Below are 16,313 nucleotides of genomic sequence, written 5' to 3'. Positions count from 1 at the left end.
ACACTTTCCATGTCTCCCATGTAACCTCACATAATCACATGTTACCTCACTCCCCTAGCCAGAACCTCAAGCTTCCGTATCATCTCTGCGACAAGACAGGAAATTTGAAGAGTCTAGGGATTTTGTCATATTTCCCTTAATTGTGTGAGTTTTCAGACAGGACTGAAAACTCAAATGCTTACAGGGGCAAGGCCAGCAGCAGAAGTGAGGGGAAGGATCGTGACGGGCGAAGATGGCATCTCCAGCTGAGCGGAGTGGCTGCCGCTTGTCCCTCACCGACTGTTGCCGTTGAAGACGGAGCTTTATGCCATATTCACTGCAGTTGGAGAAGAGAATTAAATTATTGGGGGGAAGAATATCTTTTATCTTTAACAGGCAACAATATGATCTCACTCCAATACCCTTAAAAGTTACTAATTCGTGCCTATGAGGTCTCACCAGCCCCCCCCCCACCCTGATATCATAATATCAATATTTGCCCTGAGTGTTATGAGGCACCTTTCCTTACCAGAGGGTCTCAGGGTTCTTTTCTCTCCTCCGGACCACAGGACGTGTAAGATTGTCACTGTTCATTAAAGGAAGCCTGCCATGTTGGCCTGTTAAGAAACTTGGGTGTGGTGGTCACTTTGGCTGAAAAGGAACTCCCTGTCCTCTACATTTTTTTTTTCATTTTTACAGACTTCTAGAAAAAGTTTATCTTCAATTATTTATCTATGGTTTTATTTCCTCTAGCACTATGCAAGAACACAGGTCCAATATCATAATAACTTGCAAAGTATTAAGAAAAGAGAGAAGTCAAACTTTATTAAAATGTCTCAGGTTTTTTGTGTGTGTGTTTTTTTTTAGTTGGCAACTAAAATCAAAATATTTGAATGCATTGTACAGCGACATAAAATGTGTCTGTACCTTAAGGGTCTGTCCTGAGGACGGTAGCACACAATACCCTGCATACAGAGGTATTGGGGGGGGGAATAAATGAGACTTTTATAATATAGTTTGTTAGATAAAACTATGTGAATATAATGCCATATTTATAAAAAATGCTATTAAAAGATTTCTTGGATTAAACAAACACATCAGAGTCATTTACCACCTAGATCTGCAAAATTTGGGAAAAACTTCATAATCACTTGGCGGATCAGACATCTCCTGTGTGCTTCTGCTCATTTTTCTCCCTGAATCTGATTGTCTTCATTCTCCTACCAGCGGTGATGTCAGACTTCCATTTTAATTGGCAGATACCGCTGTCTGAAGTGTCTCGACTTCGACATCTGCCAGCTGTGTTTCTCATCTGGCCTGCACAGCCGGTCGCACCAGCAGCCCCATCCTGTGATTGAGCACCGTGTCCAGGTAACGTCCCCCCTCCTGGACAAAGCTCCTTGTGAACTGTGTCGGGACAAGCCAAAGCGCTGTCAGAGCTTCCCCCTCCAGACAGACCACAAACTCGGCTCCTTTTAGTCACCAGAAAGATGGAAGAGGAAGGAAGGGGCAAAGTGAACCTTAAGTCTCCACATATATATGCGTTCTTTACATTGTAAATTTCAATAAAACTTTTTGGGGATAAGAAAAGGCCAACCAGAGTCCAGCCTGAAGCCATTGATCCCAGACTAGAAAATGTCTGAGGTGTAAGGGGGGAGGCCCTGAGAATGGGGGAGAAGTGAAGAGAAAAGGCTCTGGTTAGTAAAGGTGATGCCACCAGGCTTCTAATTGCTAAGACATTTGAGGAGTCTTATTTCTTAACTTGTCTTCTCCTGGGCCCTGAATGTTCACTATTTTTTCTCTAGGGAAGAGAAAGATAACTATCTCAGTTTTGAATTGAAGAGTTTAAAACTAAGACTTCGTAAAGAAATTTTAAATATTCAGCAAGAGCATCCAGATCTTTCTAAGAAGAGAAATGGGATAGTAAATTTTAAACAAAGAGCACTTAAGTTTTTCCAGAAAGAACACTTCTTTCTCAACAAAGTTTCTATGAATCAGTCTCTCCCTCCAGATGACATCATCCTCAAATACCACAATAGTGAATGAAGTATCTTGATTAGCTAGCTTTTTGGAGGAAAGTTTTCTCTCGTTCTCCCCTTTAACAAGAATAGTCCAAAAAGTCAAGTGCCTGGATCTTGCCAAATAATTCCCAGTGGGCACTGCTTTACTAAACTTTATTAACCCAAATCCTCAGGTTCCTTAGCCTGTGATCTTCCCGTTTTTAGAAGCCTGACCGGGATATAGTTTATCGGTATTAGACTGACACCGTGTGGTCATATTGTTTATTACACTTTAGATTTCAAGTGCTGAAAAATTTTAATACCTTACTGCATTCCTTCTCTGGTTTGTTTGTTGTTTGTTTGTTTGTTTTTGGCAGAGGTTTTTCCCTTTTTATTCTTTTTTAAAAATTATTTATTTTAAAAAAGGAGGAAGGGAGAGAAAGACAGGAACATCCATATGTTCTCATATGTACCCTGACCGGAGCACAACCTTTGCACTTTGGGACAATGCTCCCAACAGAGCTATCCAGCCAGGATGGCAGAGATTCTTAATATGGGGTTGATGGGTGGACTTTAGGTGGTCTGGACATCCACTGAAATTTTACACAGAGTTAAATGTATGACCCTTTCTCTGGAGATAACACCACAGGTGATCACCCAATTCTCAAAGGAATCCACAGCCGAAATGATAACCACCACAGACTTAGCCCTCCCACACCACCCCTCCCACTTTTAAAATTCCACATTATTGGGTTGTTCTAAAAAAGAAAAATTATTATGGAAGTTTAGAGGTATTTAATTTGGAAATGTATGCTATGTGTACGTGTAGACAGAGGCAATGTGACGAAATGCAGGTAGTAAGAAAGTAAAATGATTTTTCTGAGAACAAAAACGTAAGTGAAGTATTTCTGGACATTTCCATGGCAGCCAGTCTACCCAAGTAAGGAAAGAGGACCGTGTTGAGACCGATCTGATGCCCTTTGCTATGTTGGCCATTCCAGCAGATGTCCGCAAGGGAGAATACAAAACTCCTCCTCGCGACCCTCAAGGACAACCTGCTCCAAGGGGCCTGTAGGAGGAGAGAGGCCACGAGGAGCCCGTGGCTGCTGGATCTGGTGACTCCAAGGGACATGACCGACCACGCACCAGCCAGGTGAGTGTCCACGAGTGACAGTCCCGCAGAGTGGCAGCCCAGAACCTGGGGACAGAGCAGCAGCTTGCACAGTGCTGGTGATCCTGCAGAAGGGATCTTACAGAAGGCGTGGGGGTGGGGGGCTAAGGTGCTTTTTCTTTCTAGCAACGATCTTTAATTTTAAAGTAGAGTAAGAAGTAAAAATACCTTCAAGTGGCCTATCTAAATATTTAGTTATTCCCACTAAGGGCACCAGACACAGAAGATTTTTAATATTAGAGTATTTGAATAACTTTGTTTATATACCTTCTTTTTTTGTTGGTTTACTTTTGAAAGGTTAATTTGAAACTAATACTTTATTTTTTTTAAAGGGAAAAGACAGTCAGTGTTCCATTACTCGCTGATGAATGCTGTTCACATTTTAATATTCCAAAGCAGGAATTATGCTATAGACACAATTTTTTATTCTTCTTCACACTTACATTAGATGAAGAACATGTCCCATGTCATCAGTTTCCAAAACGTCGTTTTGCATGGCTTCGCTCTTGCTCTTATAAGGAAATGCCACAATTCCAAAGCAATACCTTCTATTATTGACAATTTTACTTAGTTTCACATTTTGTCCCCCTAAATTTTGTTATCAACATCCCTACAGCCTGACCATGCGGTGGCGCAGTGGATAGAACATCAGACTGGGATATAGAGGACCCAGGTTCGAGACCCTGAGGTTGCCAGCTTGAGCACGGGCTCATCTGGTTTGAGCAAAAGCTCACCAGCTTGGACCCAAAGTCGCTGGCTCGAGCAAAGGGTTACTCAGTCTGCTGAAGGTTTGCGGTCAAGGCACATATGAGAAAGCAATCAATGAACAACTAAAGTATCGCAATGAAAAACTGATGATTGATGCTTCTCATCTCTCTCCGTTTCTATCTGTCTCTGACTCTCTCTCTCTCTGTCTCTGTAAAAAACAAACAAACAAAAAACATATACATGTATCTTTTCATATTTTTAACACTTTATTAAAATAAATTCACTCAAGTGAAATCTTAGGACAAAAGTTGTGAATTTTGTTAATCCTCAAAATTCAGAATGCCAAACAGTGCTCCCCGGGGCTATCCCAAAGCAGCCGCACCACCAGCGGACACGAGCCCCCCGTCACAGACCTCATCGCCAGCCTGCAGATGACAGTTAAAATGTCTTCATGATCTTAACTTTTGGAATAACTCCTTCTTTGTAATTTAAAATTTCAGAAGGGAAAGGGGAAAGATCATGTTTCCTACAGGTTATGATCACTAAACTTTTGGGATTAAAAAAAACCAGAATTTTTTATTTACTTTATTTATTCACTCCCATTTTATTTACTAGGAATGTTTTTTAAAAATCAGTTTAAATTGGTATTAACTTCTAAATTTCTTTTGTAACTCTCTTTTCTCAGACAGCCACCAGTGTATTTCTATCTCAATTTAAGGCCTCATTTCTGTGGTTATTTTATCATTTGACAATTTGGTATAACTTAAATATGTATTCGTAGCTTTTTAGATGAAGAAGCATATGTTGACTTTGCAATTAGATGGCCTTCATTATTCCTGTGTCACATTTGCTAGCAGGTTCTTATCAATGTAGCCTTAAGACATTTGTGTATCATTAGGATGTGTATCTTTAATAGAGTACAAAGAATTTGAATTTGAATATAAAAGCAAAGATTCTAATTTATCTGTCTTCTTCAATCCATTTGTTTCACCTTTCCCTAACAGAGTAACAATAAAATATGTCACTGAGCCATCGGATTTCTTGGATACTTGATATCTTGTTTAAATTCCTACATTCCCATAGTTAGAACACAAAGACCCATATTCTTATTTTAATTTCTTTTGACCACCAAAGCCTGACTTGGCTTTTTAAAACCACAAATATGATTTCGTTTCTCACATGCTCATCTTCTCCAAACTTCCCTGCCTTAAATCCCTCTTTTTTTAAGCTAAAAACGAAGACTTGCAGCATAACTTAGAAAGCTCCTGCCTATCTGTCACCTGCTAACCTCTCTATGTCACCTCTGTGCCCCAGCCCTCACCTACATTTTCTCTGCTCCAGCCCTGATCCCTCCTCTCTTCTCACAAGACTAAGCCAGATCCTCTTCGCTTAAGACTAAAACCTTTACTTTAAAGAACTGGTTCCCTGGACACCTCCCTGAATGGCTGGACTCCTCACTTCCTAAAAGCCCGCAAAAGATCTTTGTTTAAACTCATCTCAGACCCTGGCCGGTTGGCTCAGCGGTAGAGCGTCGGCCTGGTGTGCGGGGAACCCGGATTCGATTTCCTGCCAGGGCACATAGGAGAGGCGCCCATTTGCTTCTCCACCCGCCCCCCTCCTTCCTCTCTGTCTCTCTCTTCCCCTCCCGCAGCCAAGGCTCCATTGGAGCAAAGATGGCCCGGGCGCTGGGGATGGCTCCTTGGCCTCTGCCCCAGGCGCTAGAGTGGCTCTGGTCGCGGCAGAGCGAGGCCCCGGAGGGGCAGAGCGTCGCCCCCTGGTGGGCGTGCCGGGTAGATCCCGGTCGGGCGCATGCGGAAGTCTGTCTGACTGTCTCTCCCCGTTTCCAGCTTCAGAAAAATACAAAAAAATAAATAAATAAATAAAAAATAAATAAACTCATCTCATCCCTAAGGCCTCTCCTGGCCGCCCACTTCGCCTCTCAGCCCCGCCCCCACCCTGGCACTTCCAGTCTTCCTCCTTTGCCTTATTACTATTTTATAAAGCACTTCATCAGTATCTGACACCCTAGGTATGTTAACTTTCCTTTTTTTTTTTTTTTTTTTTTGCTAAAATATAAGTTTTGTGAGGGAAAAAACTTTTATTGTTTTCAGTGATATTACCTGAATCTATAACAATGTCTGAATCTGACTGACTGACTGAATAATAAAATGAATGGATGCCTGATTAAGAGGTGATGGGTGAGTAGATAAGGGGATCTTAAGCTCTTTTAAAATAAAGCACGAAAGAGTGTTACAGGAGTAACTGCCCGGTGTTGGGAGAAGATGGTGAAGCTTGGTTGAGCCTGGGACAGACACGCAGACACCTTGTGCTCTGCCATCTGTATGTGTAGCCTGGGGGAAGTCACTTCACATTTCTTTGGCTCTGTTTCTCCACCTGATAGTGCAGGTAACCTGTTCTTCCTGCTCTCAAAGGGGCGTTTGTGGGGATAAGAGGAAGAAAGGAAACTGCAGACACTATGCAAAGCTAATGTTTCTTGAACTGTCAATGTATTATAATCTCTCCACCCAAATGCAAGAGTTGTTCCCCAAAATAAAATTAAGAAGTAATTTTTACTTTATCCTAGATATTAATGAGTTCAGAAATGCTGATTAGTGGCTGTAAGGTATTTTTCCCCGCCGAGAAGGAAGGAATGGGGCCGGAGCCGCAAAGTGTGGAATAAATAAATGGCTTTATTGAGTACAGAGCGCACACCCCGCCCGGCAAGGTTCCCTGGCCCCGAAGAAAGAAAGATGAAGGAGAAATGGAGGTCAGGGAAGTTGCACGGATTAAACCACGTGGGAGATATTTAAAGGGTCCCTCTAGGGAAGTGGAGCTACTATGATGTGGTGAAATTTCACTGGCTGGCAGACGATTGCTTCTTTCCAAATGGTTCTTGGGAAGCTTCCTTTGGCGGGCTTGATTGTGGGCGGTCCTAGCCAATGTTGGCGGGTCTGAGTTACCCACGTGACCATCCCTCATCCACCAACCTTACATTCTGACCTTTTGTGTTAAATAGAAAAAGGGGCACCGTTTATTCATCTGGCTACTTCCTGCTGAATAGGGGCGTCGTGGGGAAGGGGAGATCAGAAGGTGGAGGCTTTGAGGGGTGTCAAGAGGAACATCTGTGTGGCTGTGAGTTGAGAAACTTCACGGATGCGGTCCTGTAAGGATTTTAAAAAAGAGAGAGGAGTAATAGGGGGATTTGCAGGGTCCAGCCTTTTGGTGAGCTGGAATGGATGGAGTCCAGTGGTTCCGACTGCCAGAGGTCCTATAAGGAGGCAAGCTTGAGGCAGAACTGCATGTCAGGAGTGGCGTAAAAAGGGAAAAGGAAGAGGGTCCCATCCATTCCCATAACTGAAACCTGTGAGGGAACTAGAGGTCCAGAGTGTGATGACAAAAACAGAGAAGGCAGCCCCCATGTCCACAAGAAATGAGATGGAGTGACTTACCCACTTGTTGCAGAACCCTGGGTTCTCCTAGTCCAGGCCGTGTCCTAGGAGTTCGAGCAATGCACCCACCTGGCTGGATTGGCCTTCCATTTGGGCGGCTTGTCCTCTATGTAGAGGTGCTGAGGAAAAAAACCTGTTGCCCAAAGGGGCAATCACTCCGCCAGTGACTGGGCTGCTTGCAGTCAGGGCAGGGCTCAGTGGGCAGCCACAGGCAGGGGCCCTACCGGGATCAGTGGTCCTGCTTGCCACACTTAAAGCAAGCTGCTGGTGGCTCTGCTGGTCTCAGGGTTGCCACAAGAGTTTGGTTTTGGAGCGTTACCTTCTGCTGCATGGGGGCCTGGCAAACAGGCCTGTTTCTACTAGTTGGGACCGTTAAAAACTTTAAATGCCGTGTTCATAGGTTCCGGATAGGGGTTTGGGGAATTGGGAATAAGAGGAGGGGGGCTCGTGCGGAGCCCGGCACCCAGATCCTGCAGGAAAAACGCTGGAGCCAAAGGCAGGACAGACAGGGCAGGAACTTCCTATAAGAAAATTGGGGTTGGACGTCCTGAAAACCGGTGTAAGAGCCAATGCCAGGCTGAGAAAGGCCTGATGGAGGTGGGACTAGAGAATACAGTAAAGGGAGGGGGCCCTGGCCAGCAGGGGAGGAGAAAGAGATAGTAGTAGATGGTGAATAAGAAACAGGTTTTTGAGAAGGGAGGGGAGAGAGAGTTTGGAGTCCGCGGAGAAGGAAAGATTAGGAGTGGAGGTTTTAGGTGAGGTTTCTCTGGCCAGAAAAAGGCCTGCGCAGTGGAACAGGCGGCACAGAGATTAAGGACAGGTGCACGAATAATTAGGAGCCGTGTATGTAAGAGATCTCCAATCAGTTCCCAGCTTTTTTGGCGATAGTTAAATTGGTGAGGGTGTTAAAACCGAAAGTCCCTTCAGGAGGCTAATTGAGTGGGTTCTGTGGCCTGGTCACAGCGGAGAAGAAGAACAGTTTCTTTCTCCTTAGGGAGGGAGATTCCTGTGCCCTCACAGCCGCGCTCAGTTCTCGGAGTGGTCAGACTTGAGTATTAGCATCCTAAAAACTCAAGGTCCAGCCATAGATGAAAGTGGATGTGCTTGGGGAGGTCTCCACAAGCACACGCTCACTCGGACGGACGGACGGAAAAGACTTCCCTGACGTAGCTATGGTTTCGGACAGGGAGTCTCGGAGGAAAGAACTGAGAGGAAAGCTGGAGGCAGGGGACTTACTGCACTGTGTGCCAAAGTGGGTTGGAGATCGGAGATCCTGGTTCTTTCTCCTGGTTCTTTCTCAGAGGGGAGGAGAAAGGAGTGGTCCTTGTGGACTTCTAACTCCTCCCGGGTTTTGGCACCAAAATGTAAGGTATTTTTCCCCCACCGAGAAGGAAGGAATGGGGCCGGAGCCGCAAAGTGTGGAATAAGTAAATGGCTTTATTGAGTACAGAGCGCACGCCCCGCCTGGCAAGGTTCCCTAGCCCCGAAGAAAGAAAGATGAAGGAGAAATGGAGGTCAGGGAAGTTGCACGAATTAAACTGCATGGGAGATATTTAAAGGGTCCCTCTAGGGAAGTGGAGCTACTATGACGTGGTGAAATTTCACTGGCTGGCAGACGATTGCTTCTTTCCAAATGGTTCCTGGGAAGCTTCCTTTGGCGGGCTTGATTGTGGGCGGTCCTAGCCAATGTTGGCGGGTCGAGTTACCCACGTGACCATCCCTCATCCACCGACCTTACAGTGGCTACTGAGAAGAAATGAATGTGGACTACTACTATTTTACATTGTGACAATACACAAAAACACATCCTTGATATCTAAGTTGACATATTAGTACTGATAACTTTCTAAGAGATAATGGTTTTGCCAACAGGTAATAATTAAGTTCATCCATTGATTCAGCAAATATTCTTCATGGTAATAACCCTCCTTCTTTTGATATGGATTCCCTTACTTTTCATGTAATGGTTACATTGAGAATATTTTCACTTACAAAAACATAATTGAAAGCTAAGTACCAAATACAACCATTATTAAAGATTTTGGGAAGTTCTTAAAACCATAATAAAAAGAAAATCAAAACAGTGAAAAAGAACAGAAAAAAACCTCCTTGCCTTTCAGCCAATATGATTGTGCATCCCAGGAAAGCAACTCTAGTGAAAACTTCTAGAATTAATAGGGTTTGAAGGTGGGAAGTAAAATACATATGCACAAATTAATGACTCCTCTCTATACAAGAAATAGTCAGCTAGAAAGTTTATAAAACTTCCATTTACTATGTCTGTAAAAAAAAAATTCAAAACAAACTGGAAAAAAAAGCTTCACACAGCCTTGGCCAGTTGGCTCAGTGATAGAGCATCGGCCTGGTATGTGGATATCCAGGGGTCAATTCTTGGTCAGGGCTCACAGAAGAAGCAGCTATCTGCTTCTCCATCCCTCCCCCTCCCCCTTCTCTCTCCTCTCCTCTAACAGTCATGGCTTGATTGTTTCTAGCATGTTGGCCCCAGGCCCTGAGGATGGCTCCCTCCACGGAGCCTCGGCTTCAGGCACTAAAAATAGCTCGGTTTTGAGCATGGCCTTAGATGGCAAACCAGCAGCTCCAGACAGGGATGCAGGTGGATCCCAATCGGGGTACTACATGCAGGAGTCTCTTTATTTCCACTCCTCTCACTTAAATTAAAAAAGGGGAGGAGCTTCACACAGAAAAAATTTAAAAACTCATATAAAGAAAACTGGAATATCTCACTGAGTACAGAAAATAAAGCTTGAACAGAGAAACATACAAATTCCTAAGAGAAGCCACTAGCTAGCCTTAGAATGTACATGCTCCAAAAATTCATATAATTGATCCTTATTGTATGCAAATTTCATATTTATGAATTTACCTACTCACAAAAATGTATTTGTAACCCCCCCAAAAGCCACTCCTCACAGAATGAGTTCTTGGCCATTTGTAGAAAGGCACAGAGCTGCCTGATGCACAGCTGAGGCTGACCTGGGACACTCTGCCTCCCCTCCCTCCGCATCGGCTCTGACACTGTGAATGCAGGTCCCTGTCGCAGTCTACCCTGTACCATGTTTTCACACTTTTGTGCTTTCTGTTGGTGATTTCATGATTGTAAATGATCCCAAACATAGTGCTGAATTGGTGTCCAGTGTTCCTAAGTGTAAGAAGGTTGTGATCTGCCTTTACAGGAAGTGTGTGTGTCAGGTAAACTTCATTCAGGCATGAATTATAGAGCTGCTGACCACGAGTCCAATGTTAGTAAATCAACACTGTATACGAAATAAGACATACTCAAACAGAAAGACACATGAAATAAGGTTATGTATTGACTGGTTGATGAAAATGTTCTGACCAGAGACTTCCAAGAGCCTATCTCTATAGTTTGCCTAGGAGCAATGGCTCAATTTTCACTAATTCATTGTTCACGGTGACTGTAGAGCATAAGGAACAATAATGACATTTGGTTGTATTTAAATTAAATATATTTTTAAATAGAATCAAAATTTTAAAAATAGAATAAAATAGTTTTGAGGACATTTTCAAAGAATAAATGTACAAGAATATTTAAAATTATGAAATTGAAGGCTGGTGAGAAAGGGCGTTCTTCAACAGACAGTAAAACTTACTGTAGAACCACTATGATTAAATAGTATAGATTTTAGAAAGGAATGGCCATGTAGAAAGTCTCTGAAGACAAGAAAACAAAATTTAAAAACTGATCCAAGCACAAATGGGACCCTAATACATGATAAAGACGGTATTTCAGTTCCATGGAAAAAAAAATGCATAACTGTCTCTTCATCTGACAGAAAACAAAACTTGCCCTTAATTTACCCCACATACTAAAGTAAGTTCCAAATCGATTGAAGGTTAGATATGAAAAGAAATTAAAATAAAAATATTAGAAAAATTTAGGACACCTTGGGTTGGAAGAGAACCTCGTAAGCAAGACAGAAAAACAAGGAATCATGAAGTGATAGATACACAGCTATATTTAACATGTGAATTTAAACAGTTTACTAGGATAAATAATATCACAAACAAAATCAAAAGATAAGCCTTAGACTTAGAAAAATATTTTCACTAATAACACAACCTATGCTATACAAGTTATCCTTGAAAATTGATTATTTTAAAAACCTCAAAGAAAAGAAAGAGAGAGAGAGAACGAAGAGGAGAGGGGGTGAAGTAATAAAGAAGAAAATGAGGAAGAGGAGGGAGTGGGTGAGAAAGAAAATACACCCAATATATAAATAGGCAGCCAAGGAAGAGGAATTCCTAATAGCCATTAAAAACACAAACATATGCTCAACCTTACTAGTGGTTAGAAAAATGCAAACTGAAGAAACAATGAGCAATCATCATTTTATGTATCAGAATGGCAAACATTAAGGAATATCAACACCTAGTGCTGGTGAATAGGAAAGAACATAGGTGTTCTTGAAATTTGGTAGATGTATATACATGGCCACAGGCTCTTCAGAAAGCAGTCTGAAAAATGCTCATTCACTTATTTATTCAATAACTATTTAGTGAACACAGTTCTGGGCACTTGGGATATATCAGCAAAAAAAAAAAAAAAAAAAAAAAAAAAGAGAAAAATGGTCTCTGCCTGAATACAGCTTTCATTCCAGTAGGGGAACCACACAGTAAAACATAGTCATGGTACTAAAGTAAAATTAAAAAATGAGAGCCAGGTAAAAGAGAGCGGGAGTAGAGGGAGCTTGGGTAGCAAATTTAAGGAGGTTGGTGATAGCGGACCTGAGTGAGAGCCGATGTTTTAGTGGACTTGGAGGAGCTGAGGGAGTGGCCCACACTGCAGGATGAAGAGACAGCAGCTCAAACAGGAGTGAGCTTGGCAGGTGCAAAGAACTGCGGAGGAGGCCTGTGAAGGTAGACAGGAAAAGACAGCGATGTTGGGAATAGACTAACGAGGGCAAAAGTAGAAGCAAGGTTATGTAAATATTTTCTTACATTTTTTTCTAATGCTTTTATTTGAATTTGAATTTAAATTTTCAATGCATTTTCAATTTATTTTAGTAAATAAATTTTCCTCACTGTTTTTCAGAGAGATAGCCAATTATGCTTTTCCTTCTTAATTAAAATACCAACTTTGTCACTAATGAATTTTCTTTGTACACTTGGATCAATTCATAAAATTTATATTCTCATCCTCAGATCCCTGGGTCAATTCTTGGATCTATACTAAATGATATGGTCATGGCGATGCTATAGAAAGTAGAAGTGTGAAGTTGCCACATTGTGAAATGGGGGAGACTTATGTGGAGCAGGAGAGTAGAGTAAGGGGGGAGATGTTTAGATTGAAATGTCTCTTAACATACACGTGGAGATGTTGAGTAGGCAGTTAGCTATTCATGTCTGGAATTTGAGAGAAAGTCTATTGGAGATACAAATTTAGAAGTTGTTGACATATGTGACTTTTAAAGCCATGAGACCAAATTAGATCGTCAGAGAGAGAGCATAGATGAAGAAGAGAGAATTGAGGAGCGATCCCTATGATATTTTACATTACAGAAGTGAGAAGAAAAACTAGAAAGGGATACTGAGAAAGTGAAGTAGGAGGAAAACCAAGAAAACAGGGAATCCTGGGAGACAGGCAAAGAAAATGTTCCACCGAGGAGGGCATGGTCTACAGTGCTACATGCTGCTGTTTGGTCAAGGAAGAATTGACCTTCGGATCTAGCAATAAGGAAGTCACTGATGACCTCAAAAAGAGTATTGTAAGACAGTGGGAGTAGAAGAAAAAATCAGACTAGAGGCAGTCAAGAGGGAATAGGAGATGAGGAATTGAAGATACTACATAAAATTTTTTTCATAACTTTTTACTGTACAGATGCAAAGAGATAATCTAGGTAGGAGAGTGACTCAAGTTAAGAGAATGTTTTGTTATGATGGAAAAAATAAAGCACGTTAGTATAGCAAAGGGAATGAGATTGTAGAGAGGAAACTTGATGATTTGGTGCAAGAGAGGAGAACTGTTGGAGCAGTGCCCTCAGCAGTCATGAAGTGATGGAATCGACTGCACATGTGGAGGAACTGGATTTGGGAGAGTGGTATCTACTCAACATAAAAATATACACAAGTTTTGGTCCTTAATCCACTTTTGGAACTCTGTCTTATTGGAATAAAAGCAACTCTACGTAGTAAGTAAGAATAAATATGGTAGCATTGTGGGGCAGGATAATAAATCAGAAACAACGTCTTGGTCCCCTGGTAAGAAAATGGTGGAACATCTATGATACACACATACAACAGAACATAATGGATCTACTTAAGAACCAAGTTTAGCACCTATTTATTACACTAGAGGGCATTCATCATCAGACCTTAAGAGAGAAAAAAAAGGCAAGAGGCCTAATAATGCATATGGAATAATGCCATTTTTGTTTCAAAAACAAATTCAAAGGCCCTGGCTGGTTGGCTCAGTAGTAGAGCGTCGGCCTGGCGTGCAGAAGTCCCGGGTTCGATTCCCAGCCAGGGCACACAGAAGAAGCGCCCATTTGCTTCTCCACTTCCTCTCCTTCCTCTCTGTCTCTCTCTTCTCCTCCCGCAGCCAAGGCTCCATTGGAGCAAAGATGGCCCGGGCGCTGGGGATGGCTCCTTGGCCTCTGCCCCAGGCGCTAGAGTGGCTCTGGTCGCGACAGAGCGACGCCCCGGAGGGGCAGAGCATCGCCCCCTGGTGGGCAGAGCGTCGCCCCCTGGTGGGCGTGTCGGGTGGATCCCGGTTGGGCGCATGCGGGAGTCTGTCTGTCTCTCCCCGTTTCCAGCTTCAGAAAAATTAAAAAAAAAAAATTCAACATGTATTTTGATATTCGTAAATATTTGTATGAGTACGGAAAATGATTTTGAATACCCGCAAGGTATTAAAGTGATCTTAGATGGGGTAGGTGTAGTGTGTCACTCACAAGATATGTGACAAAGAAGTTACTGGTAACGTTGTTTTTCAGCCCCAAAATGCTCACTCCTTAAACAAATAATTAAATGTACTCTGGAATAATCGCTTCTTTTCCTATACTCTCCTTGCATTCTGTAGAAAGAATCACATTATGTCAAAAATGATTGTATATTTGTCTGTTTATTAGATGAGAAGTCTCTGTGTACAGGGAGTTCTCTGCTTTCTTTAAAAATCTTTTTTTTTTTTTATCTGCAATGACTCAAGATGTAAGTCTTTAAACAGTTTCTGAAAAAAGGAATGAAACTAAATGGAATGATATAAAATGGAATGCGCCTGACCTTAAACTACTCTGCTCTGCTCTCTGTTCTTTCAGATATGACAACATAAACCCACAGGTGCGCTCAGAACCCCTAGTGTCTGACCCGGACACAACGACCTGGGGATCTCCTGCAGTCAACTCTCAATTTCTTTGTGTTCTCATTTCTAGATTGTCAAGAGGGGAGAATGGAATTTTTGTTCCTATTATTGGCTAACTGACTATCAACTGAGTGTTTGGAAAAGAGCAGAGAGAAAAAGAGTTGGGCTACTTCATTGCTATTGTTTAGATATTAAATGTTATATCTGATTTAACATTTTCTAAGACTCTCTTCACTGTTATACTTGCTCATTAAAACTTATTACAATCTCTCATAAAACTCTGCTTTATATCACAGGTTCTCTATCCAATACAAGAGCTCTAAAATACCAACATATTCCAGTCCAGTTGGTCCAGTGGAAACGGCAGCCAGGAAGGCCTCCAAACAAGTATGTCAAAGGATGTCTCAGGCTCAACAAACAGATGCCACCAGCCCACACCATCAGGTGAGTCCGAAAGGGAAAGGAACTGTTGTCAAGACGCAACTATTGTGAACCATTTTGTAATGATGCAGTCAGATTCGGCGACTCATTCCTTAGTCTGGGGACTATTTTCAAGATGTTAATGTGATCAAGGAAAAAGCTAGGAACATATTTTTAAAATAGCTTTTTAACTTCAATCATAAAGCACTATATATTTACTATAGAAAAATTAGAAAAGTCATAAAAGAGCAAAGGCCAAAATGAAAATTACAATCAATCAATAATATAGCCATTGTTAACACTTTGGTATACTTTCTTCTCCGTTATCATTTTGATAAAATAGAATCATTAAATGAGAATGGGAATATTTTTGATACTCTTTTTACAGATTACAGCATTGATGTTTGGAAAGGGCATACCAAATTTGCACTCCCAAAAAATTCAATCTCATTTGATCCTTGCTGATACTGACTATTACCATATATATATATATATTTTTTTTAATTATTATTTTTTTTTAACAGAGAGTCAGAGAGAGGGATAGACAGACAGGAACGGAGAGATGAGAAGCATCGATCATTAGTTTTTCATTGCGCATGCGACACCTTAGTTGTTCATTGATTGATTTCTCATATGTTCCTTGACTGCGGGCCTTCAGCAGACCGAGTAACCCCTTGCTCGAGCCAGCGACCTTGGGTCCAAGCTGGTGAGCTTTGCTCAAACCAGATGAGCCCGCACTCAAGCTGGCAACCTCGGGGTCTCGAACCTGGGTCCTTCCGCATCCCAGTCCGATGCTCTATCCACTGTGCCACCGCCTGGTCAGGCCTGACTATTACCATATTTTGAATTTTGTTAATTTCATGAACAGAATATATTTTATTTGCCTTAATTTTTATCTCTCTGATTAAAAGTGAGACGAAACTTCCTTTTCCCCACATAGTTTGACGGGCAATTGTTTTTTGTCTTCTGTTGGTGCTCTCTGCCAATTTTTACTGATTTATTAATGTATTTGAACTTTTGAAAAAGTTAAGTTCAACTATGGGCAGCCTATCTTCATAATTATTTTCTTTTAGTCTTATTCATAATGTGACTTGCTCTCTAGACTTTTTAAATTCTTATGAAAAAGTTATCAATCTTTTTCTCTCTTCTTACACAGTGTTATGCTTGGAAACTTTTCTCCACTAAGAAATCAAATGACTCTTTAGCTGTATTTGCTTTAGTGTGGTTTCATTATTCTCAACATTTAA

The 16,313-nt window shown here is 41.7% G+C and overlaps 1 protein-coding gene across 1 annotated transcript in view; it reads left to right on the top strand.

Annotated features, from left to right (window-relative positions):
- DYTN (dystrotelin) overlaps positions 1-16,313 on the top strand; it is a 57,027-nt gene that overhangs the window by 18,576 nt on the left and 22,138 nt on the right. The window contains exons 8-9 of the mRNA XM_066346356.1: positions 1,239-1,350; positions 2,984-3,132. Of these exons, the coding sequence (XP_066202453.1) occupies positions 1,239-1,350; positions 2,984-3,132 (261 nt within the window). The remainder of the gene's footprint in view (positions 1-1,238; positions 1,351-2,983; positions 3,133-16,313) is intronic.

This window comes from Saccopteryx leptura, chromosome 7 (genome assembly GCF_036850995.1).
Source record: "Saccopteryx leptura isolate mSacLep1 chromosome 7, mSacLep1_pri_phased_curated, whole genome shotgun sequence".
NCBI lineage: Eukaryota > Metazoa > Chordata > Mammalia > Chiroptera > Emballonuridae > Saccopteryx > Saccopteryx leptura.
This window is presented reverse-complemented; position numbering and strand designations above follow the sequence as displayed.